Below are 24,678 nucleotides of genomic sequence, written 5' to 3' on the forward strand. Positions count from 1 at the left end.
TACACCAATCCAGTTATACTGAAAATATCTGTTTTGGGGACGCCTGAGTGGCTCAATCAGTTAAACATCTGCCTTCAGCTCAGGTCATGATCCTGGAGTCCTGGGTTTGAGCCCTGCATCAGGCTCCCTGCTCAGCGAGAAGCCTGCTTCTCCCGCTGCCTGCCGCTCCCCTTGCTTGTGCTCTCTCTCTCTCTCTGTGACAAATAAATCAATAAAATCTTTAGAAAAAAAAAGGAAAGAAAACATCTGTTTTTAATTATTTTATTTTCCCAAAATTTTCTGGAATAAGTTAAAAGAATCATAAAGTGAGCATCTATATACTCAGCCAATTTTATAGTTAATATTAAGCTCATCCATCAAAGTTTTTAATGCATTCAAAATTGTAGACATAGATACACTTCATCCTAAAAACATTGGCATGCTTATTACTAACTAGATTTCAATATATTTTAGAGCTTTTAGGTAAATTTAACATACAGTGAAATGCATAATTCTTGTGTATCCTTAAATGAGTTTTGCCAAATACATATACCTATATAATTCAAACCCCTAACAAGATATAGAACATTACCATTATCCCAGAAAGTTTCCTCATACCCCTTTTTAATTAGTCCCCAGCTTCCATATCTCCAAAGAGAACCACTCCTTAAAACTTTTTTCACCTTAAATTAGTTTGGCCTATTCTTGAACTTCATCAGAATGTACTCACACATTTCATACTCTTTAAGGTTTCTGTCAAACAGTATAATATTTTGATGATTCTTCCAGGAGATTGTTTATACCAATAGCTCATTCTTTGTAATTGTTTATTAGTAATTGTTTATCCATTTTTCTATTGATGGGCACCTGGGATCTCCTCAGAGTTAGCTATTACAAATAAAGCTGCTGTTAACAGCATGTACAATATTTTTGTAGCCACTGCACATTTATGTTTAAGAGATACATAAGCTGATATTATAAGACACATGATTTGCAAAACATCACTGAAAATGTTTCCTTCTTGAAAACTACATAAATATGTGACTAAATAAATCACAAAAAGTGCTGTTTTCATTATACCTAAACCTACTTGCTTTTTCATGATTTGTGTTCTACTAATAATATTTCACCTGTGCAACCTGGGCTTTTTGGCATTTTTTATGAATATGAAATATTATTTGATATACCAGAATTATAGGATGTATTTTTACTCAATGTCAAAGTTTTTGAAGAATTTTATGTTAGTCCTGTTTCACACTCAGGTAGTCTTGATGTCTGACTTTTGAGGAATTCTTTTAAGACCATGCAGCATTAATGTGGTTTAGAAATACAAATGTACATTTGTAGATAATGATATATACACATAATGATATATCCACCAAGAGGTGATTTAATAGCAAGAGTAAAATGCATGAATAAATACCAAAGGGGGTAGGCACATTTAATTTATGCTATTACACTGGAGTCATATTAACTATACATATTACTCAAGGAATCCAACCATACCTACTGAGAGAGGGAGATAATAATTTCAATGATGAGGGTGATGCCAATTTCAATTTCTTGCCAGTAAGCAAGAGATGGGGAAAGTGAAAATGTTGATACCTCAGAAATCCCCATTATCTCTGTCATGGGGGAGTATAGTTGTACATTTAATTAGTTTTTTTAAGTATAAAAGCAAATTATAAACAAAAAATTGAATCTTCCATTTTCTATCAACAACAAAACACCAAACCAAAAATAAGTTTCCATACTAGATTTAAACTTTTGAAAATATAGTTATATATACATGTAAGTGCATACTATGCATATGCATGTGCACATATTTATGTAAGCCCATATTAATGTGCATTTACTAGAAAGGTAAGGGGTTTTTAAAAAAACAATTATTTCAAGACTCGTGGCTTACCTACAGGCTTCAAGGCCTCATTCCTCACCAACAACCCCAAATACATTTTGGTGCATGACATTTACTCATTTTGGTAAAACTGAAACAGAGTTGTGTGAGCTTTGTGATCTTTAGTAAGATAAGTAAGTATTCAAAATGTTGGTGTCCCTTAATATAGAGATTGGGAATAATATTACATATTTCTGAGATGCTGTGAGAAATATCAACAGGAACACATGTAAAAAAACTTCACTGATTCAATAATTGATGGTGGGAGTAATATTTTGAAGTGTTATATATTATTCATTGCTGGTAAATTTTTTTCACACTTAAGCCTCTCTAGTCATTGGTGTTGAGGCTGTTATGGTTCACAGAGCAAACCCAGCTAAGAAACATCATAGTAGTAAGCTTCTGACTGGGATCAAGTCCCTCATCCCCTGCTGAGCTGGGAGCCCCCTTCTCCCTCTGCCTGCCACTCCCCCTGCTTGTGCGTGTGCACTCTCTCTCTCTGACAAATAAATAAATAAAATCTTTTTAAAAAAAGGAAGTTTATGAACAACATGAGTTCACTTATAAAAGCATATAACTATGCTTTTGCATCAAAATTTGAATGTATCAATTTGATCTTTATTCAGATAAGAATTTAAAAACATATTATTCTTTACTCTAAGGATAATTAAATTAAGTATATTTTATAACAATTATACAAATAAATTATTTTCACATATTATACTATTCTTAAGCTTTACTTGGTCTATTGTCCTACAAGGTTCTAGTTAGAGATATCTTTGTTGTACATAATTCCAATTTCTCTTTAAGTTTCTTGTTTACAGGAATCTCTATAGGTGACCATTGCCAATGTCCACCTCTGAAGCATGGGCATGAATAAATAACAGTTTCATATATTTGGCAGTCTAATTATAATTCTCTTAGATTAAAATCATTTTTATATAGGTGTTCACGTGTTGAATAAAAAATGAGAGTTTCTGATAATTCTGCTAATATTGCTTTTTCTCCCACATTAGGAAAAAATAGATATTGTATTTTTTAAATCTCTGCCCCAATTATTGGAAAGTATTAATTATGAAATTGGATTATAATTGTCTCCCTTCTATAGCTGGTTCCTCAGCATTTCTTGAGTTCTCAGATTACTAACTCACTCTTTTTGAATTATCTAATTCTGCTACAAATATTCATACTAACTTCTAGTCATGGTTCTTAGTGCTGCTAAACTAAATAGTAAAAGTCTCTGGCCTGTTGTAGCTTAAATTATATTCAGGAGACAATAAACAAACATACACATTAGTATGAAATAGTTCATGTGATGACTAGTTATAGAGAAATATAAAGTAAAGAAAGTGGGATGAGGAGTACAGGATAAAGGCCCATGTTGCTGTTTTATGATGATTGGCTGGGGAAGGCCACTCTAATAAATCTGATACACAAATTGCTATATATATGTAATTCAGTTCCTTTCTTTCAAAAATGAAGACTTATTTGATTTATTATAACCAACAAACATTTGCCAAGTGACATTTTCTCCAAATATTTATATTATATTGGCATTCTAAGAGCAAGGGTTGACAAACTATGGCCCACAGGCCAAATCTAGCCCACTATGTGTTTTGTATGGCTTTGGTTTTTACATCATAAGCATTGTAAAGAGCAAAGTAAAGAATAATATTTAGTGATGCATTTAGTGAATATTTGCATTTTGTGAAATTCATATTTCAGTAGCCATAAAGTTATATTGAACATCCCTCATTTGTTCGCCTATTGTTTACAGCCTATTGTTACATGCTTTCACTCTACAATAACCATATGGTTACAACAAAGAGACCCATAAGGGGACCCACAGACTACATTTTTTACTGTCTGGCCCTTTATAGAAAAAGTTTTCCAACGCTAGCTCACAGAAGAAAATAAACCTCTCTACAGTATTTGTAGGAAACTTGTAGTGCCAAATGCCACGTTCCCTTGACCCAACTTTAACGTATTAGCAGGGGGGAATGGACAGTTTCTGTGCATGCTTACAAGGTTCCACCCCAAGAGACCTCCAGTCTCCCTGCTTATCTGCCTAAGAGCATTCTTTGTGGTATTGAGAGCAAGCTCAAATTGCACGGCCCTTGCACGGGCGGCCCAGTAGTATTAGCATAGGATGGGGGTTAGAGCTCCAGAGGCAATCCTCAACCAACAGGGTATGAAAGTCTGTAACTCTACTGTAATTTCACTTCTAGCCTTATCACCTTTCTCTTTTATGCTCCACTTACCCCTTTGTTAGGCAATTCTCTCTTCAATTATCTTTTTATTATTTATTTATTTATTTATTTTGTAAAATGACAGTGAGTTTGTCACTAGGAACAAAAAGGCGACACATAGCCTGTGCATGAGCTCAATAACAGAAGTGCAATGAGCAATCACTTGTAGACTTTGAAAGAAGGGATGTGATTGGTCACTGATCCTGATGTACATTTGTCATTTAAGTAGTGATCTGTGCACTAAAGAGCTAGTAGCAAAGTTTGCATTTTATGCCATTACTCACTGTTGATATATTGTGGTATCTGAAATTTTTGGGGGGATTAGTGTTATTTAACTAAACCATGATAACTGAAATTCATGCATATCAGAACCATGCAAAGCAAAGACTGTATTTGAGGAAATATTGTAGAATTCTGCTGCTCGATACGGAGAAATGGGACTAAAATGTTAGGGTGTGAGGTTGATGGCCACTGCAAGGTCCTTCTTGTAGGCATAAGTCTATGAAGCAGCAACCCTCCTTTGCTTTGGCTGAAGGGGAATTAAGATTCTGATAGGCACTGCTGTCTTCTTGACACAAAGCAACCACAGTGGGCTTTCCTATATACAGGACCACAACAGGCAAGCAGAGGCCCCTCTGGCTTAAAGGAAGCCATGTGTAAGAGACTACAGTTGACCCTTGAACAATGGGGGAGGGCACTGACCCCTGCACAGTTGAAAATTCATATATAACTTTTGACTTCCCCAAAACTGAACTACTAATAGCCCACTGTTGACTGGAAGCCTTACCAGTAACATAAACAGTCAATTTACATGAATTTTATATGTGTGTTATATTCTGTATTCTTATAATAAAGTAAGCTAGAGAAAAGAAAATGTTATTAAGAAAATCATAAGAAAGAGAAAATACAATTGCAGTTCTGTATCAAAAAAAAAAAAAAAATCCACCTGTAAGTGGGCCCACATAGTTCAAACTAGTGTAGTCCAAGGGTCAACTGTTTTAGTTCCAAAGAAAGATTGAGCAAAGGGTTAAAGGCTGAGAAGTTTTCAAATTGATATTCTTTGGAGGTAAAAGAGAGAAAATAATAAAATTGAAGTATTATAAATTCTGTTTATCATCTCACACATGACAGCTGTGAATGATCAATGGAGGCTAAAGATACAGCAAATACACCGGTGGCAAGACCACAGTAGCAGTGATTCTTCTCTTAGGCCACGGTGGACTGAGTGTATAGTCTTTTATTTCAACATATGTGCATTGCTTCCTCGTGGATGGCCGAGTTGCAGCCACATGTCAATTATTGATTTTCATTAACAGCCAGGTGTCTGATCGATCAGACAGCCCTCCCTACATGTTTCATGTGAACTGAAAGAAAATTTTCTTAATAAAGCTAATAAGAAGAATGTTGATGAAAAAATCATAAAGGAGGGAAAAGCATTAATTCTTAACCACAAAATAAAAACCTTAATTTCCTTGAGATTTTTTATTGGATCATTTGATTATAGAGTATATATTATTATGGCATTTAAATATTTAATGTGTACCTTGGATTTTCATATATTAAAAAAATGAACTTTAGGTATAAGCTCCTGATATTTGTCTTTTTTTATTCAAAGGACTTGACCAGATTATTTTATCCTGAATTTGTCTCATCACACTGCATCATTATAAGCATTATTGAAAGGCAAAAATGGAAAATGAAATAGGTGGAATTAACTATCTTGACCTGATTTTTACTTCCTTGGCTTGAGCTGGCCAAGCTTCACTATCAAAAACCTTTAAAGAATAGTTTTTAATACTGCAGTTCTACAACTGGACAAATTTTAAAGCACTTAACTCAATAGTAATCATCACATAGCTTTAAGAAAATGATTCACTTACAATTCTGTGTGAGCATTTACAATTAGGTGGGTGAAGTGACTTTAAAATACTGTATGACTTTTTCTGAAGAAAATCCATATAACAAAAGAAAGCTTATTCTTTCATCTTTGCCCTTTGAGTACTGCCCTACTTGATGTCTGCCTCAGTAACTTCATTCAGTCACTTTGGTTCCACTTCAGTACGTTTTCTTTGAACTTAAAGTACACCTTTGGAGATTTACCAGTTCAAGGTCATCAGTTTGCACAAAATTATAGAAACAACTCAAAACCATGGATGACATCATGTTAGCCTCAGCCTAGTTTGTTTTTCAGACACAAAGAATTGTCTTCTCGCACGGACATCTACTTAGTGGGCTGCTAACATATTCTAGAGGAGAACCGTACTTGCTCAATGGTCCTGGGGGGAGAACAAAGTAAAGTCAAGGCTTCGGCTTCCTTAACAGTCTTTAGAATCAGAGATGCTTATGTGTTAGGTTAAATTCTGGTTGTTTATATCATTCTCAGGGAGCCTCCAGACAAGGGACTTTCAACCATGGAAGTCATGCTCTTTTTTTTTTTTAAGTTTTTATTTTAGTTCCAGTTAGTTAACATACAGTGTTATATTAGTTTCAGTTGTACAATATAGTGATTCAACACTGTGCCCATGACAACAAGTGCACTCCTTAATGCCCATCACCTATTTAACCCATCCCCCCACACCCCCTTTCCTCTGGTGACCATCAGTTTGTTCTCTATAATTAAGAGTCTGTGCACTGGGTGTCATACGCAAACAATGAATCATGGAACACTACATTAAAAACTAATGAAGACTAACATAACATAAAAAAAAATGTCTGTGGGAGCCATGTTCTTTACTGGAGAGTGAAAGAAGGCTCTTTCTGGTGAAAAGTGAATCACTTGTCAGTGAAGTCTCCTTTCATAGCCTCATACTCATTAGAAAGAAACAAAGCTTAGTGACGATGTTCATTGTAACTCTTTTTGGTATTTCTTCTGAGGATGAATCAGGATGAAAATTATAAGTCAAATTCTTCAAAATTTAGTCTAATAATAACTTTATTTCTCCTTGTAGTAGTCAGAGGATTTGGGCCACATCACTGTACATTCCGTAGATCTTCCTATGAATGTGGATTGAACAAGAAATTAGTGTCTTATGAGAAAATGCCTACCATAATCATAAATTCTGGGGCACTCAGTGCATTCTTTTTGATCAATCTTCCTGTGAATATACAGCAAATGATAATAAATACATCTGTTTTCTAAATGTAGTCTAAATGCAGATCCAAGGGGAATAAGTCTGTGTGTGTTTGTGCATATGTTTCATACAAACCAGATCTGAATTCTCCAATGTGTGGCTCTTCCCTGGCAAAGAAGGACTCCTCAGGGCTACTGTAAGTTACTTCTTTGGTAGAGATTTACAGAGAATGAGAAGTAAGAGATTCATTCATTTATTTATTTTGAGAAGTAAGAGATTTAAAGATAAGTAGAGGTTGCTATACTTTCACTTAATGTGGTACTAATGTAAGGCTTTACCTTAAATGAGCAAATATCAGGAGATCACAGAGAGCCTTCAATTAATACATCTTTGTAAAGTGGGTACTCCTTAAAGAAAAAGGCAAAAATTTATTTCCCAAGAGTACATAGTTTAGGTGGAGATCAATAAGACCTCATGTTCGGGCGCCTGGGTGGCTCAGTTGGTTGAGCGGCTGCCTTCGGCTCGGGTCATGATCCTGGAGTCCTGGGATCGAGTCCCGCATCGGGCTCCCTGCTCAGCGGGGAGTCTGCTTCTCCCTCTGACCCTCCCCCCTCTCATGTGCTCTCTCTCTCTCTCTCTCAAATAAATAAATAAAATCTTAAAAAAAAATAAAATAAGACCTCATGTTCTTTTACTATACTTAGGAAAAGGCACTTCAATGACTGGTATTTTTGTTATATAGTAGGTAATAGAACTAGAATCCAATTGTCATGATATTTATTTGTCCTTTCATTCACTGGTACCCACATTTTCAACAAAGGTTAGAAAAATTCTAATAGGTATTATATGGAAAGTATTATGACATAGGGCATTTTAAAAACAAACTAAATAGCAAAGATTTGGTTCATTTTGGCAAATGTTAGCTGTGAAAATAAATATTCAATTTGAAAATGTTAAGTACATAAGTTTATGTTTAATGAGTATTTATTAAGAAAATTAAAAAACTATGCTTGCAATAATGCTTTAATATATATGTTCTTTTGCTATAAAGTTATTTTAATATATGAGCTCTGTGCTGTAAAAACAATAGCTAAGTAATAGTGATAGAAATAATAACTACAATTTTGGATTACCTTTTTAAGTCTCTTTCCTACCTCATCGTTAACAACACCAAAAGCTGCTTTTAAAAAGAAATCAGTATTTCAATTATAGAACTAAGACATATTTATGATAAAATATTTAAAATAGGAAGTTACAAATAAAAAATCCACCCCCATTTCCTAAATTTACTGTATATTTTACTGTACACACACATATACACACACATACTCATACACTCTACCCATCTCCCCAAAAGTTGCATCAATTTAATATCAACCCGCTGGTTTTGATGTCAACCCAAAATTATTCATTTTCTAAATCTGCTATAAATCTAATAAGGTTATTTATTAGAAAGTTTAAGTAAATTTCCTGACATTTACATATTACTCATATCACTTTCCTATTAATCACCTGCTAATATCATTATTGTATTACTATTTTAATGTTTCTAATGTACTTCTTGATCTCTAAAGCCTTTTTATTCATCAAGGAAATTTACCCTTTGCTAGATTTATAGAAAGTTTTTGTTGTTAATGTTCTCAGTCTTTTTTTAATTTCTTTTTTGTGCATTTTTGAAGTAACTATATTTTATATTTAGATGATTGGTAATCATATATGTATTAATATTTACTTTTTAACTTCTGGGTCTTAGGGTTTTACCTCATGGACCTTTGATCTTAAGTCCACCTAGAAGTAAAAATAAATCATTTGTTTCTGTTTTAATTTTTTTGTATTATTATGTTCAATTAGCCAGGGTATAGTAGTACATTATTAGTTTTTGATGTAGTGTTCAACGATTCATTAGTTGCGTATAACACCCAGTGCTCATCCCCTGCTTTTTAATCTTCTGGGACATTTAAGGTTTTAGTAAAGTGTAACCCAAGACAATTTACTTAAAATCTCCCTGTCTCTTTTTTTTAATTTAATTTAATTTTATTATGTTATGTTCGTCCCCATACAGTACATTGTTAGTTTTTGATGTAGTGTTCCATGATTCATTGTTTTCGTATAACACCCAGTGTCCATGCAATACATGCCCTCCTTAATACCCATCACTGGGCTAAACCATCCCCCCAGCCCCTTCCCCTCTAGAACCCTCAGTTTGTTTCTCAGAGTTCATAGTCTCTTATGGTTCATCTCCCCCTCTGATTTCCCACCCTTCATTTTTCCCTTCCTTCTCCTAATGTCTTCCATGCTATTCCTTATGTTCCACAAAGTCTCTGTTAATGTATGTAGAGTCTTGAGAAAAGAACCATTTAGTGGGTTCTGTGGCTTTGTGTGCTGGGCTTTAATCACTGGTTCATCTCAAGTATATTCCAGTATGAAGAGTAAGGCAGGAATCCAAGTTTGTTTATTTTTCTCTAAAGGATAACTAGTTATCTTAAAAACTTTTTTAAATAATAAAATGTTTTCCATTGATTTAGACAGATGCTTTTGTTATATTATAAATATCAAGTGTATTAGGGTTATTTCTGGCTTTCATTTCAGATTCATGAATACAGCTATTTTTCTTCATCATAAAGCACTTTTGAAAAAAAATCTCTATAGTTATATAATACCTTTTAAAATCTGGTAGCCCATTTTTCCCTCAGGACTCCCTTGTATAGAAATTGTCTGGCTTTTAAAAATGTATTTTTTAGGGTGCCTAGGTGGCTCAGTTGGTTAAGTGCCTGCCTTTGGCTCAGGTCATGATCCCAGTGTCTTGGGATCGAGTCCTGCATCGGGCTCCCTGGTCTGCGGGCAGCCTGCTTCTCCCACTACCTTCCTCTCTCCCTCTCTCTCTCTCATGAATAAATAAAGTCTTTAAAATATGTATTTTTAATATTTACATTTGAATTTACAGAGTAATACAAGCAAAATTTCATAAATACCTTGTACAAATATATTAATTGTGATTATATAAGATAATAAGTCACATTTCTGCAAACAAGTCATCTTGTTTAAATTAGTATGATTCTTTCCATTCATTCAAATTGACATCTTTCAATAAAGTTTTAATTTTTTTTTTTTACCTAGAACTGGCACCTATCTTGCTGATTTTTAGATAACTCACTTTTAGTGGTGCTAGTTTAAATAGGTTCTTTACACAATCTAGGTGGATTTAATTTTTTCTAAAGAAATTACACTGATTTTTGCATTTTGCTTATCTGATTTGCCAACTTCTAGGAATCTTTAATTTTTTGCTAAGATTTTAATGGTAATAATTTTTAGTTATTAAGGTGGATTATTACATAAAATACAAAGAATTAAAATTATGTTCCATACTTTTATTTCCTTTGGCTATGAGTAAAGAAGATGGTATCCTTTGGCATTCCTGAATTGAGTGAAATTAGTTTAAATTAAATATAATGCTAGATATTTGAAATTTATATATCTACCTCAAAACCCAGCATTAAGCTTAATGATATATTTACATTTATATCTCTATACATAGCTGTGTATCAGTCTATTATCCTAACAAAATAATATGAAATTATTATGATGATTATGAAATGTTTACAGTGCCATCCTTATAAAACGTAACAAATTACCTAAAAAGAAATGATTTGTTTATCTTTGAAAAATATTTTCCCTGCAGTGATATCTTTTATATGTGTAAGAATGTTATCCCAAAGCTATATTTTTCATAAGTATCTAGACATATGAAAGTCAATGAAAAGCTTATTCCATAAAAAATTCAAGAAATGCCATTCTTTATAATGCTATTTTCTTTAAAGCTTGAAGTCTTGTATTTGAAGTATCCTTAAAAAAAAATCTTTGCTTTTAAATTTTTCTAATATGCTTCTCCATATTTACTGCTTCCTTAAAGAGAATACATCTAAAATAATTTAACTTTTTCTTGATGATTTGATGGCATCAAGATCACCATCAGTCTTGGTACCAAAGTCTTTAGGCATTGTAAAATGTGTTTTTTGTTTAATAGCTGTGAATGAGTATTCTATTTCAATTAAAACAACATATTTTTATCCTAGTTACTCCCTCACTGTCAGCTATTGCTGCTTTCAATTGCTCCAGATCACTCTCATTTGCTGGTTTGTAAAAAGTCTTGAGAGTCAGGTAACTGAGCTTACTAATATGGCATTAAAATTGTAGTACAAAGGTTTTGTGAGAAGACCTGAGGGCCTTTCTGTTGAGTTGAATAAAGGAGCTTTATCTTCTTTCTAGGAGCTTTTTTGTGACATTATTTTATCCGTTCAGAAAACTATTATCATTTTATTCTGTGCTGTGTTCAAGATATTTGAATTATAGATATTGGAATAAGTCCTGCTCTTAGTCATGCCAAAGTGGAATGTACAAATATTAATTCCTGTTGTTCCCAATTTAGTCACATATGGCTGTATAATGAACAACTCTAAAGAGACCCAGATAATCTCTTGAGCACTTTTTCTCAGTTTGATATTTTCAGACAGGAGCCTGCTGTTTGTTTTGTCATGAGGAAAATAATTTTGTATTTGCATTGTATCTAATACAATGTTATGTTTATTCAACTTGGAAAACAAATACTTGATAAAATGCAAATTAAAAAAATTATACTTTATTGCTGCAGTGACAAATTACCACAAACAGTGGTTTAAAACAACTGTCATCTCTTAGCTCATAGTTCTGTAGGTCAGAAGTCAGGGTGGCATGCCTAGATTCTCTGCTCAAGACCTCAAAAGGCTGAAATCAAAGTGTTGGCTAGATTGTGCTCTCATCCAGAGCTGGAGGCCATCTTCCAAGCTCATTCAGACTGCTGACAGAATCTGTTCCCTGTAGTAGAACCAAGGGACTGACTGCTTCCTTGTTGGCTGTCAGGTGAGGAACACTCTCGGCTCCTAGAGGCCACCTGTATTCCTTCTCATGTGGCCCCTTCCGTCTTCAAACCAGCAGGTCGAGTCTGCTCATGCTTCAAATCTCTCTGACTTCCCCTTCTGCAACTAGCCAGAGAAATCTCTCCATTTTCAGGGGTTCCTGTGATCAGGTTATCTTCCTATATTAAGGTGAACTGTGACAGACAGCATAACAATCCAGTGGAGTGATTTCTTATCACATTCACAGGTTCTGAGAAATAGATCATTAAATCTCAGGAAGGGACATTTAGGAAACGCTGCCTACCACATGTATTAAGTGGAATGAACTTGTTCTATAACCAGGATAAGGTGCTAAAGAGATGTGTTTATCAGAGTGGGTTCTAGAGCCAGGTTAATATTGTGGATCCACTAGTTATTATCTCAGAGACACTGAGCAAGTTACTAAAGCTTGTGGGTTCATCTTCTTTTCAATAAACTTGGCATAATAATACCTATGTCATCAGTTTTTAATAAAAATTAATTGTACTAATATATGTAAATCTCTTATAGCACAGGAAGTACTCACTAAATATTATCTATTAATATTAATATCTTATTTTAAGTCTACTCCAAACCCTTTACTCAATATTTATATAACAACCATATTTCAATAAAACATGATAATATGTTAAGTAATCCTGAATAATATATATGTCATGATTTCCCTTGATGTTTTGACTACTTTTTACAGAAAATGTATTTCAGGAGTTGTTTCAAATAAAGCAACATCAAAACTTTATATTATCTTAAATGCCAGGCACCTTGTCCTTACCTAGTACATAGTCTATGATTTTATTTCACATTATTCTATATGCCAAGAATGAGATTTATCTTTGAATTACGTAACTCCATTTAGTTAGGAAATTTTACAAATTGCTTTAGATTCTATTGAGTTATACTACACATTTTATAAAATAATATTGTTACTATACAAAGTTATAGCTCACAGAATAGCAAAATTCCCTACAAGAGATAATGCATCCTTCAAAATGCTTTAACATAGTAGTCTAGAGTTTAAAACACACAATAGGGATCTAACCAGTCCTAATAGACCTCCATAGCCAGATGTGCTCATTATACCTGTTTTAATGGACCTAAACATTATTTTAAGTTGGTTGCTTAGATTTATGGTTTGGAATCTCAGAGTGGATGCTGTCCAGTTTATCAAAGTTGTCAGGACTCCATTGTGTCTTCAGTCACCCATTTTAAAGTCATGCAGGCAGCTGAGATAACTAGTGATAGTTTCATGAACAGAATAAATCCAAAGTAACTATATGCTAAAATAAATTTTTATTTTTAATCTCTCTCAAACTTATGACTTATCACAAGAGTCCACTCTTACTCATATTCTGTTTTTAATTTATGTAACGACAAATATTGCTTTTACTGTAAGGAGAAACCTAGGGTAACATTTCTCAGAGAGGATGGCTTTGTTCTTCCTTTGACTCAGGCAACCACTAAGGGGATGTATATACTCTAAATAGCAAAGAAAACGAACAGTATTCATAAACAAATTGATAAATTACAAAAAATAGTAAGAATAGAGAAGTTTGTACAGATAGCTAATGAAGTATACTGGTGAGAAATCTTCTTTCTTTCTTTCTTTTTTTTTTTTAAAGATTTGTTTATTTACTGGGGAAGGGGGAGAAGCAAAAGGAGAGGGAGAGTCCTAAGCATACTCCACGCTGAATGCAGAGCCCCATGTAGGGCTCCATCTCACGACCCCGAGATCATGACCTGAGCTGAAACCAAGAGTCAGATGCTGCACTGACTGTACCACCCAGGCGCCCCAAGAAAATTTCTTAAAGAACATTATTATTAATAGCTTTCTTTAGAAAAAGAGGAAGCATGTTATTAGCTTTGTGATCATTAAAAATGAGATAAAACATTCACATTGCATGCTGACTGAATAAGAAAATAACCAATTAGATTGACTATAAGTAAGCTTTACAAATCAAGAAATCTTTCTTTGTTTTGTATTACTAAACTTTCTATAACTATGCGAAGTTAAACAGTGGAGTGAAAATAGGCCTTGTCTACATTCTAATCCCCAGAATCTATGAACATACTAGCTCATATAGCTAACTATATGTGTGTGTGCGTGTGGGAGGGTGTGTGTTAAGGTTGTGAAGGGAATTAAGGCCACTAATTAGCTGACTTTAAGCTGACTATTCTACATTAAATAGGAATAGTCTACATTCACTCAGATTATATATGGGTGAGCCCAATGTAATCATAAGAATCAATGTAGAGATGCAATGTTGCTGGCTTTGAAGATGGAAGAAAAGGTCATAAGGCATATGGATGACCTGTGGAAAATGGTAAAGGCAAAAAATTCACTTCTTCTCTAAAGTCCCTGTCAACACCTTGATTTTAGCACAGGAAGACCTATTCTGAACTTCTGACCTCCAGAGCTGTAAGATAATAAATGTGTATTTTTTTAAGTTACTAAGTTTGAGATAATTTTTCATAGCAACCATAGGAAACTAAAACAGTCAAATTTGAAAAATGAAGACAAGGATGTACTCCATTTCTGATGTAACAACTTTAGGATAAAATGAGTAGGTTACCTTTGAAGACTCAGAGGGAAAACACTATAAAAGTAAAATATCCTGCCATATGTTGGGATTTAAGTTATATCTAGCTTGTTTGGATAAGACTTTGAAACTCAGATCAAATATTCACTTTCCCCTTTGAATAACAACACTTTTGGTTGCTCAGAAGCCATTAATTTCACGCATTTCCAACTATTTCCTTTTAGAAGGATGACTGGACCTCAAATTCTTTGCAAAGATTTTGACCAAGGTTTGGGACATTATGAAAAGTACAGTTGTACACATACTTCCTTGTCTACATATACCTGTAAAATATGGGTCTCATGGAATTGGGTTCATTAGGATTAAGTTACACTATTTCTTCTACTAGCATTTGTCAAGGACAAGAGAGAGGTACTTCCATATAACGTAATTTTTAATTAGGTATTCATGAAATCCCAATGTTATCAAGCTTTGAGAATTCAGATGACCTTGAAATTATTGGACAAATTAGTTCACCTTGGAATTTTGACTTGTTCATCATTCAATAAAACATTAAATATAAAATATAGTAAATATACTTAAACATAAAATAAGCACATTTGTTTAAATAATTTTTCTTATGTTACCAAATAGTATAAATAACTTTTATGAACATTACAATTTATTTTTATTCCAATAATAATAATAATTTTATAATACTTCATATTTAGTTATATGGAAATTAGCTTGTATTTTTAATAACATAAAAAAGATTTAATGCATTTAACCTAGTATCTATATTATTCTTTGCTACCTTTGAATAAAAATGGAGCATCATTGTATCATTTTTACTTCAATTAGCAAAACTTCTCCTACCAAGTTATTCATATTTGTTTAGTTCAGTGCTGGTTACTTTCTAAATAGTAAATGAGTTCCCCTGATGAATGCTTTCTCTAGTTTGCAAACTTTTATTATGTTACAAGTAAAATACATCTTTAGTGAGTAAGTGAAAGTACACAAAAATGTTGACTCCCTTTTTAGGGATATCTAATCATTGAAGATAAAACATTGGTGAATGTGAGTCTGAACATTAAGATCAAACACTGAAAAGCAAGATTAGTGTTTATTAGCTATATCTTGTCATATAAACATTTGTGAACTTGTTCAAGGCAGACATTTTTAATTGAAATGTATAAATGAATCTATGAAAATATATCTAATCAACAATTTAACTTATTTCTTCTTTCAATTTCTATATTGCTATCAGATTTATTGCATTTCTCAAATTTATGTATAAAAAGCTTTTATGAAAGATAAGCTATTTTATTTTATTTTATTTATTTTTTTTTTTTTAAAGATTTTGTTTATTTATTTATTTGACAGAGAGAGAGAGAAACAGCATGAGAGGGGATAGAGTCAGAGGGAGAAGCAGGCTCCCCGCTGAGCCGGGAGCCCGATGTGGGACTCGATCCCAGGACTCTGGGATCATGACCTGAGCCGAAGGCAGTCGCTCAACCAACTGAGCCACCCAGGCGCCCCAAGATAAGCTATTTTATTTAGAGATTATAACATGATTGATAAAGGATAGAAAATCATTTTATGTCTCTACATTCTATTAAGCTATTCTCCAGATGCAAAAAAAAGGTTTAAAAAAGCATAGATGACATTTATTTACATAACTTCAAATTGACTTTTAAATTGTTTTGTTATTTTGGGCCACCTGGGTGACTGTCAGTTAAGTGTCTGCCTTCGGCTCAGCTCATGATCTCGGGGTCCTGGGATTGGCTCAGGTCATGATCTCAGGGTTCTGGGATCGAGCCACACATTGGGTTTCCCTGCTCAGTAGGGAGTCTGCTCCTTGCCCCTCCCCTGCTTGTGCGTACTCTGTCTCTCAAATAAATAAAATCTTTAAAAATAAATTAAAGTAAAATAAAATGTTTTGTTATCTTAAGGCATAAAGAAAATTTTAAAAGAAACATGGTAAAGAATTTATTACATTCTTTTATCTTCATTTTCAGAAATTATACAGGAATTATATAGAAATTATACTAGGATTATTATTATTTTTTTTTTATGGGAAACAGTGATAGAAAGAAGTTGTAAAATCTACGGACAGAACTGTGATATGACCAAAAATGATTCCATTGAATCAATAGTTTAGCATAAGACCATTATGTAATTCAAACAAGTTGTAGATGTGTATCTATTTTGATCATTAGTGTCTGCCAAAAAGATAAAATAATGTAGTTAAATTACTACTCCCTTTGGTTTTCTGCCACATTTTCTTTAAGAAAAATAAATGTGACAAGAGTGTTTTCACATCTTAATTTGTACATTGTCTTGGGCAGGTTATATGTTGGATTAGTAGTAAATGGTGACTATTTGATTTTATGTTTTATCAGGAGCTACAACCATAGAGAAATATGACCTCAGAACAAATTTGTGGATCCAGGCAGGGATGATGAACGGCAGGAGATTGCAGTTTGGTGTGGCTGTTATTGATGACAAACTCTTTGTAATTGGAGGTCGAGATGGCTTAAAGACATTGAACACTGTTGAATGTTACAATCCCAAAACCAAGACTTGGACTGTTTTACCACCAATGTCAACACATAGACATGGTCTAGGTAAGATCTCTTACTTTACTGATACTATTTTTAGAACATTTATTGATAGTGAAAATGTATGTTAAAATATAGTATTACTGTCATCAATTATCATTAACTTTAGGTAAATTACAGGCTTATTTGGAGCATTTTTGAGTTCTTAACATTTTCCTGGGTTGATCAATGTGCATTAAACTGTGGAGAAAGATGTTAAAGATACCAAAATAAGTAAGCCTCAAGCTATCCTAAAGTTTTCACAATCTGACATTCATACACTATGTAAAGTTCAATAAAAAAAAAAAAAAAAGTAGAACTATCACAGAAAGGCCAGAGTAATGCAGCCCAGAGGAAGAAATGGTTAATGTGCATTGAGAAAAATTTAAAATTGAGGTGGCTCACTTCCACATTGCTGGATAGACAAGCCTAACCATTCTTTTGCATGTAAGTAATCCCACCTTGAAAACTTTATGGGGGAAGGTTTAGAGAAAGAGTAACATCTTATTTGGCACCAGGGGTCAATAATATAGGATTCAAGTGATTTCTACTATGGAGTAACCTGGAGATGGGGAGAAATATATTGGGATTCAGAAGATCTGGGTGTGAGTCTTGAAGCTACCATATTGACATGATTTGAGGTCAGCACTTAAACTATGAGCCCTCAGTTTCTTGATTTGCCACCAGTTCAAAGTTATTAAGTAGATAAAAATCTAATGATGTAATGAATATGAAATCACTGTGTAAATTGTAAAGTTCTATACAAATATTTGAAAAAGAGGAATGTAATAATGGCTAACAGTTTCTGAATTTGTATTTTGTATCTTGGGGATTACAAAGGGAAGTGCAAATTACTTTTTTTGATGACCTGAAATATGTCAGGTAGTCAACTGTCTTTCATATTTAGAATATACACATTAGAAAGGTATCAGGGTTTAATTGCAAATCCACTGATATAGACATTCATAGGCAAGCAAAATTATAGATCATTTAAAAAACACATATTAGTGTTTTGAGGTCTTCAGCACTGCATATCCCATTCTTGTCTACTCTACCATCAATCTAAAAAAAAAAATTAAAAAAAAATAAGTAAGTAAAATAGCTCCGAACTAAAGCAACTTACCTTTCTTATCTTCTGGTTTACCTCCCTTTTCTTCACATGAGTCATTATTAAAATAAAGAATAGTAATAAGTGTGTGAGACCTTTTCAAGTTCTAAAATTCTGTGCTCTAAATTAAAACCATATAATTTATTTAAATCACATGGAACTCAATTATGATATGGAAAACATGAACAGCATATGATTCTTCCCAGCTAATATTTATGAGTATAAAATATTTCTTATATGATTTTTTTCAAATATATTGGAGGATTTTTGCTTTTATATCCATGTGAAAGCTGTATGTGTTGTTTTTATTATCTAGCTATCGAATTACCTATTTCTGTTGGAGTGAAATACAGAGAATAAGCACTCTGGATTAGAATTTTTGGAATTTAATGTCTTCTCCCTTTTTGTTTTAGACAATTCAATTCTTTTCTATCAAGGTATGCTGAAGTTCAATTATGTAGGTTATTTGCATGCCAAGAAAACATACTTCAAAATATTTCACCAAGAATACATTTTACATGATGTTAATTTCAAGTGTACAAGGTGATGGTTTGCCTCGAAATCCTATCACACAGGTTCTGGTCTTTTCAGGATCAAGATTGGGCAAAATGGTAACCTTGGATATTGTTTTTTAGTTTTTCATATTTGCTAAAGAGTTTATTGTAAAGGTCCATGTGGAAGTAAGGCTGCATAGTGAATTATATGAGCTAATAAGTATCAGAGATATCTGACATGTAGTACAGCATTTCTCACAAGTTTTAGTGACCCAAAAGCAAGAGTAGTCAGTATTTTCATGCCTCGGCCTTTCTTGCTTTGTGTTTTTTGTTCTGCTTCACTTCTGTCTTGAAGTGGATCACCTCTCCTCCATATCTCATGCCACTGGCTTCCTCCCTGTTTTACTTCCAAGTGATTATTGCTTCCTGTCAGTTTTTAAAAAATTCTCTACTACAATACAGCTCAAGATCTGACCTTGTTGAGTTAGTAGAGAGGCATCATGCCTGGACACAATTCTCATCTCAATGTGTTTCATAGATTGCTAGCAATGCCCAGTACACAGAAAACTACCTTCAACTTGGATGCTAATCCAAAGTCCAATCAGCTGAAGCCAGATTGATAGCATCACAAGACACATGTTGTTCTCTGAGGAAGCTGAGTGTTTCCTTTATGATCAATCACATTCCTTATCATCAGCTGAATCTCAGGAAGTTCATCATTCTGTGTCATACTCAACTGCAATAAATCTCCTTGGCCTAAGATTCTTGTTTCTTCAATATTACACATCAATCTTTGATTTACCTTCTTTCTTCCAAGGACTACCATTATACTGATGTTGATATTTCTTATTTAACCCATCATATCTTTCAAGTTTAATTTTATGTTTCCCTTTATCCCTTCCTGATAGCTAATTTTACTACTTAGTGCTACAAATTGTTCTTAATCTGTGTGCACTGTGGTATTTCTCCATTGTATTGATGCCTTGATCTTAATTAATTTTGTTTTTTACATACTATTATTCTTGTTTGGTAATTCACTATAATTGCTTTCTTCTCCATGTATTAATATCCTTTCTTATCTCTGTGAGGCTATTTATTATGCCTATTTCAAATTCCTATCTGCCTCTTTAATTAATTCTTTTTTATTTATATGTGATCATCTTCCTTCTCTCAGCTCTCTCTCCTCTTACACTTCTCTTTCTCCTGTTAGTCATCCTTTTTCTACTCCTTCTGTTTCCCCACTTCCTTTTTTTCCTCTTCTTCTTCCTCATATCTATTTTTTTCTTCCTCCTTTTCTTTCTCCTTATCTTCTAATTCTATTTAACAGTAGTTGTAATCACTGAAATATGTAATTTTTAAATCTATTTTTCAACTGTAATTTTCAAGTCATATGTATATATCAGATACTTTGGGTAATTGAATGGAAGTTAAGGCATATGCCATTCTCTGTGTCTTCCCAAAACATTCAGGAATGGGTGGAGAAATTATGCCAGGGTGTAGAGCCCTGACTCTGCAAGCTGACTGCTCAGCCTATCTGCTGTTATTCCTAACACAAAACACCATGGGACACATCTATTACTTTCATTTGCACACAAATGTGCTTGAGGCTTCCTTCATCTATGATGTCCTAAATATAGGATTGGGAGCTTGGATAGGAAGAGAAAATTCTGAACCAGCAAGAGCTGTTAACAGTTCCTCCTCTAAGCTGGGCTCTCAGGACATCCTGACATCATCCAGCCAATTACAGCAAGCTCTTTCACTGCCCAACAGTGTATAAGATGCAGTAGCTCTTCTTTTGGCCACATCAAAAGAGCACAGATCAAATTTTCCTCCAAGATATTCCCCCAGGGTAGTGCCATGAACTTTTGTCTCACTAGTAAGTCACAACTGACTTCTGTTTCTCTAATTATTTTTTACAGTCCTGATGTCTGTTTTTCAAAAACACACCATGACTCTCACTTTCATGCAATCCCAAGGAATGGGTCTGAGTGTAAATCAACAGCCTTCTCTGCTAGTTTTTTATTTGTTCAGAAATTAGAATTTCCCATTTTATTTGCTATATAGTTAATTAGTACCTATTCTGTGGTACACAGTGAAATTACAAATTTGACTATATAATCCCATATTATACTTTCAAGTGACTAGAAGTTACAGGCTAGAGTAAAATTAAAAAAATATGTAAAATAAAAATTCAAGACATTTTTGACCTATATAGCTTTTTTCCTCCCTTGATTTGTATAGGAAAAACAAAAACTTGCATTATGTTTTGAGAAAGTCACATGAGTTTTTTGGTTGCTAAAGATGATATGACCAAAAATGTTTCATAGCTATCAATAAATGAAGTAAGCTCCTTCTGCTGAATAAAATAGCATAGAAAAAATTATATGCATATTAAGTCTGGATGTCAAGGGAGCAATGCATCTGCCTAGAGAATTAAACTAATTAAGACCACGGTTCTCTCAATATGCTAAGAGTTTTTATTTTGACATTTATGTCTTTGAAGCACATAATTCTAGATATCATGCTTTTTTCCCACCACATTTCATATTATATAAAACTGAAAAAGACATTACTACAATACAGTGTTTACAATTATGTCTTTTTAGGAGAAATTGATAAAGAGTAAGAGCTATGGTTTATTATGGATTTTCTATATGCTAGGCACCATATTGTATATTAAATATATGATAGGAGTTGCTTTAGTTGTTTTTGTTTTTACTTTATTTAGTTGTCAATTGAGGTAAAATTCACATACCATAAAGTTATGTTTTATCTTATTTTTCTTTAAAGATTTTATTTATTTATTTGAGAGAGAGAGAGAGGAAGAGGGAGCAAGAGCAGGGGGAGGGGCAGAGGGAGAAGCAGGCTCCCCTGTGAGCAGGGAGCCAGACGTGGGGCTTGATCCCAGGCCCCTGGGATCATGACCTGAGCCAAAGGCAGATTCTTAACTGACCGAGCCACCCAGGTACCCCTAAAGTTAAGTTTCAAAGTATAGAATTGAGTGCTTTTGAGTATATTCACAGTTGTGCAGTATCACCCCTATCAATTCCAAAATATTTGTATTATTGTAAAAAGAAACTCTCCGCCCAATTGCACTTGTTCTTCATTGTCCCATCCTCCTAGCCTTTACCAATAATTAATCTACTTTCTGTCTCTATAAATTTGCCTATTCTGGGCATTTCATATAAACAGAATCATACAATTTGTGGCCTTTTGTTTATGGCTTCTTTTACATCGATTGCATAATGTTTCAAGGTTCATCCTTGTTGTAGCATGTATCAGTTCTTCATTCCTTTTATGGCTGAATAATATTCCATTGTTAGAATTTGCTACATACATCATGTTTATACATCATAAACAGAAGAACATTTGGATTGTTTCCACTTTTCGACTACTATGCATAAAATAAAACTGCTGTGAACATTCATGTATGGATTTTTTTCTATACTATATGTTTTCAGTTCTCTTAGGTCTATATACAGGAGTGGAATTGTTGAGTCATATAGCAACTCTATATTTTACTTTTAGAGGAACTTCCATTTGGTTTTCAGAATGGTTGCACCATTTTCTATCCCCTCAGTAATGTATGAAGGTGCAAATTTCTCCACATCCTTGCCAGCACTTATTATCTTTTCCTTTTATATTGTAATTATTCTAGCATATATGGAGTGATATCTCATTGTGGTTTTATATGCACTTCTCTAGTGAATAATTTTGAAACTCTTTATGTGCTTATTGCCATTTATTTCTTTGGCAAAATCTCTATTCAAGTATTTTGTCCATTTTTTGTTTGGATTATTTTTTTTTATTGTTGAGTTTAATCATTCTTTATCTATTCTGAATATGTCTTCTGTCAGATATAGGATTTTCAGTTATTTTCTCCCATCCTATGCATTCTATCCTAACTGCCTTAATAGTGTCCTTTGAAGCACAAAAATTAACTTGGTGAACTCCAACTTAATTTTTTCTTTTAGTTCTAATGCTTTTGGTGACATATCCAAGAAAATACTGTCTAATCTATGGTCATGAAAATTAATGCTAATGTTTTCTTTTAGAAGTATTGTATTTTTAGTACTTAAATGTAAGAACATGATTCATTTTTAGTTTTTGTATATGATGTATAGAAGCAGTTCAACTTCATTCTTTTGCATGTTGTCCCAGCACCATTTGTTAAAAACAAAATAAAACACAAACTTTCTTTCCCATTGAATTGTCTTTTTTAAATTTAGTTTTATATTTATTTATGTTTTTAAATCAAGTAAAATTAACATTTAGTGTTATATTAGTTTCAGGTGTACAATATAGTGATTCAACAATTCTATACATTGCTCGGTGCTCATCATGATAAGTATACTCTTAATCCCCTTCATCTATTTCCCCCATCCCCTCATCCATCTCCCCTCTGGCAACAACCAGTTTGTTCTCTATATATAAGAGTCTGTTTTTTTGTTTGTCTCTTTTTTTCCTTGTTCATTTGTTTCATCTCTAACCAAAAGACAACCAACTAAGTGGAGGAAGATATTTGCAAATGATATATCCAATAAGGGGTTAATACCCAAAATATATAAAGAACTCATACAACTCAACACCAAACCCAAAATAAATCTAATTAAAAAATGGGCAGAAGACATGAACAGACATTTCTCCAAAGAAGACATACAGAGGGTCAACAGACACAGAAAAAGATTCTCAATATCACTCATCATCAGGGAAATGCAAATCAAACCACAATGAAATATCACCTCGCACCTGTCAGAATGGCTAAAATCAACCACACAAGAAACAACAGGTGTTGGCCAGGATGTGGAGAAAAAGGAACCCTCATGCACTGTTGGTGGGAATGTAAACTGGTAGAGCCACTCTGGAAAACAGTATGAAGGTTCCTCAAATAATTAAAAATAGAATTACCATATGACCCATTGAATTGTCTTGGTACCCTTGTCAAAAATCAAATGACCTTAAATGTGACAGTTTATTTATGGAATCTCAAATCTATTCCATTGATTTCTATTTCTGTCCTTATGCCAGTGCCACACTGTCTTTATTGCTGTCATTTTCTAGTGACTGAAATTTTGAAAGTGGATAGTGTGGACCTCTGACTTTGTTGTTCTTTTTCAAGATTTTTTTGGCTACTTGGATTCTCTTGCATTTCCATATAAATTTTAGAATCAGTTTCTCAGATAAGAGATTCAGATATTGATTGCATTAAATCTGTAGATCAGTTTGTAAGTATTGCCACCTTAACAATAGTAAGTCTTCCAATCAATGTCCATTGGATATCATTCTGTTTATTTAAGTCTACTTGTACTTCTTTTGCCAAATTTATTACTAAATAGTTTATTATTTTTGATGTTATTATAAGTGCAATTGTTTTCCTATGTTCACTTTTAGATATTTCATTACTAATATATTTCATTCAAACAATTTATATTTGCATATTGAATATGTATCTTAAAACCTTGCTGAACATTTTTATTAGACTAGTAGTATTCTTATGAACTTCTTAAGATTATATATATATGTAATATATATAATATGTGTATATGCATTATATATGTAATTATATATATACATATATATGTATAAAATCATGTTATTTGCAAAGAGAAATGTTTTTATTTACTTTTTAAAATTCATATGGTCTTGGGCGCCTGGGTGGCTCAGTTGGTTAAGTGACTGCCTTCGGCTCAGGTCATGATCCTGGAGTCCCTGGATCGAGTCCCGCATCAGGCTCCCTGCTCGGCAGGGAGTCTGCTTCTCCCTCTGACCCTCCCCCCTCTCATGTGCTCTCTCTCATTCTCTCTCTCTCAAATAAATAAATAAAATCTTTAAA

General features: G+C 33.4%; 1 protein-coding gene across 2 annotated transcripts in view; it reads left to right on the plus strand.

The window, feature by feature from the left end:
- KLHL1 (kelch like family member 1) overlaps positions 1 to 24,678 on the plus strand; it is a 359,488-nt gene that overhangs the window by 256,083 nt on the left and 78,727 nt on the right. For both annotated transcript variants that reach the window (XM_036121358.2, XM_036121357.2), the window contains exon 7: positions 17,046 to 17,270. In XM_036121358.2, the coding sequence (XP_035977251.1) occupies positions 17,046 to 17,270 (225 nt within the window). The remainder of the gene's footprint in view (positions 1 to 17,045; positions 17,271 to 24,678) is intronic.

The sequence above is a fragment of the Halichoerus grypus genome, chromosome 4 (genome assembly GCF_964656455.1).
Source record: "Halichoerus grypus chromosome 4, mHalGry1.hap1.1, whole genome shotgun sequence".
NCBI lineage: Eukaryota > Metazoa > Chordata > Mammalia > Carnivora > Phocidae > Halichoerus > Halichoerus grypus.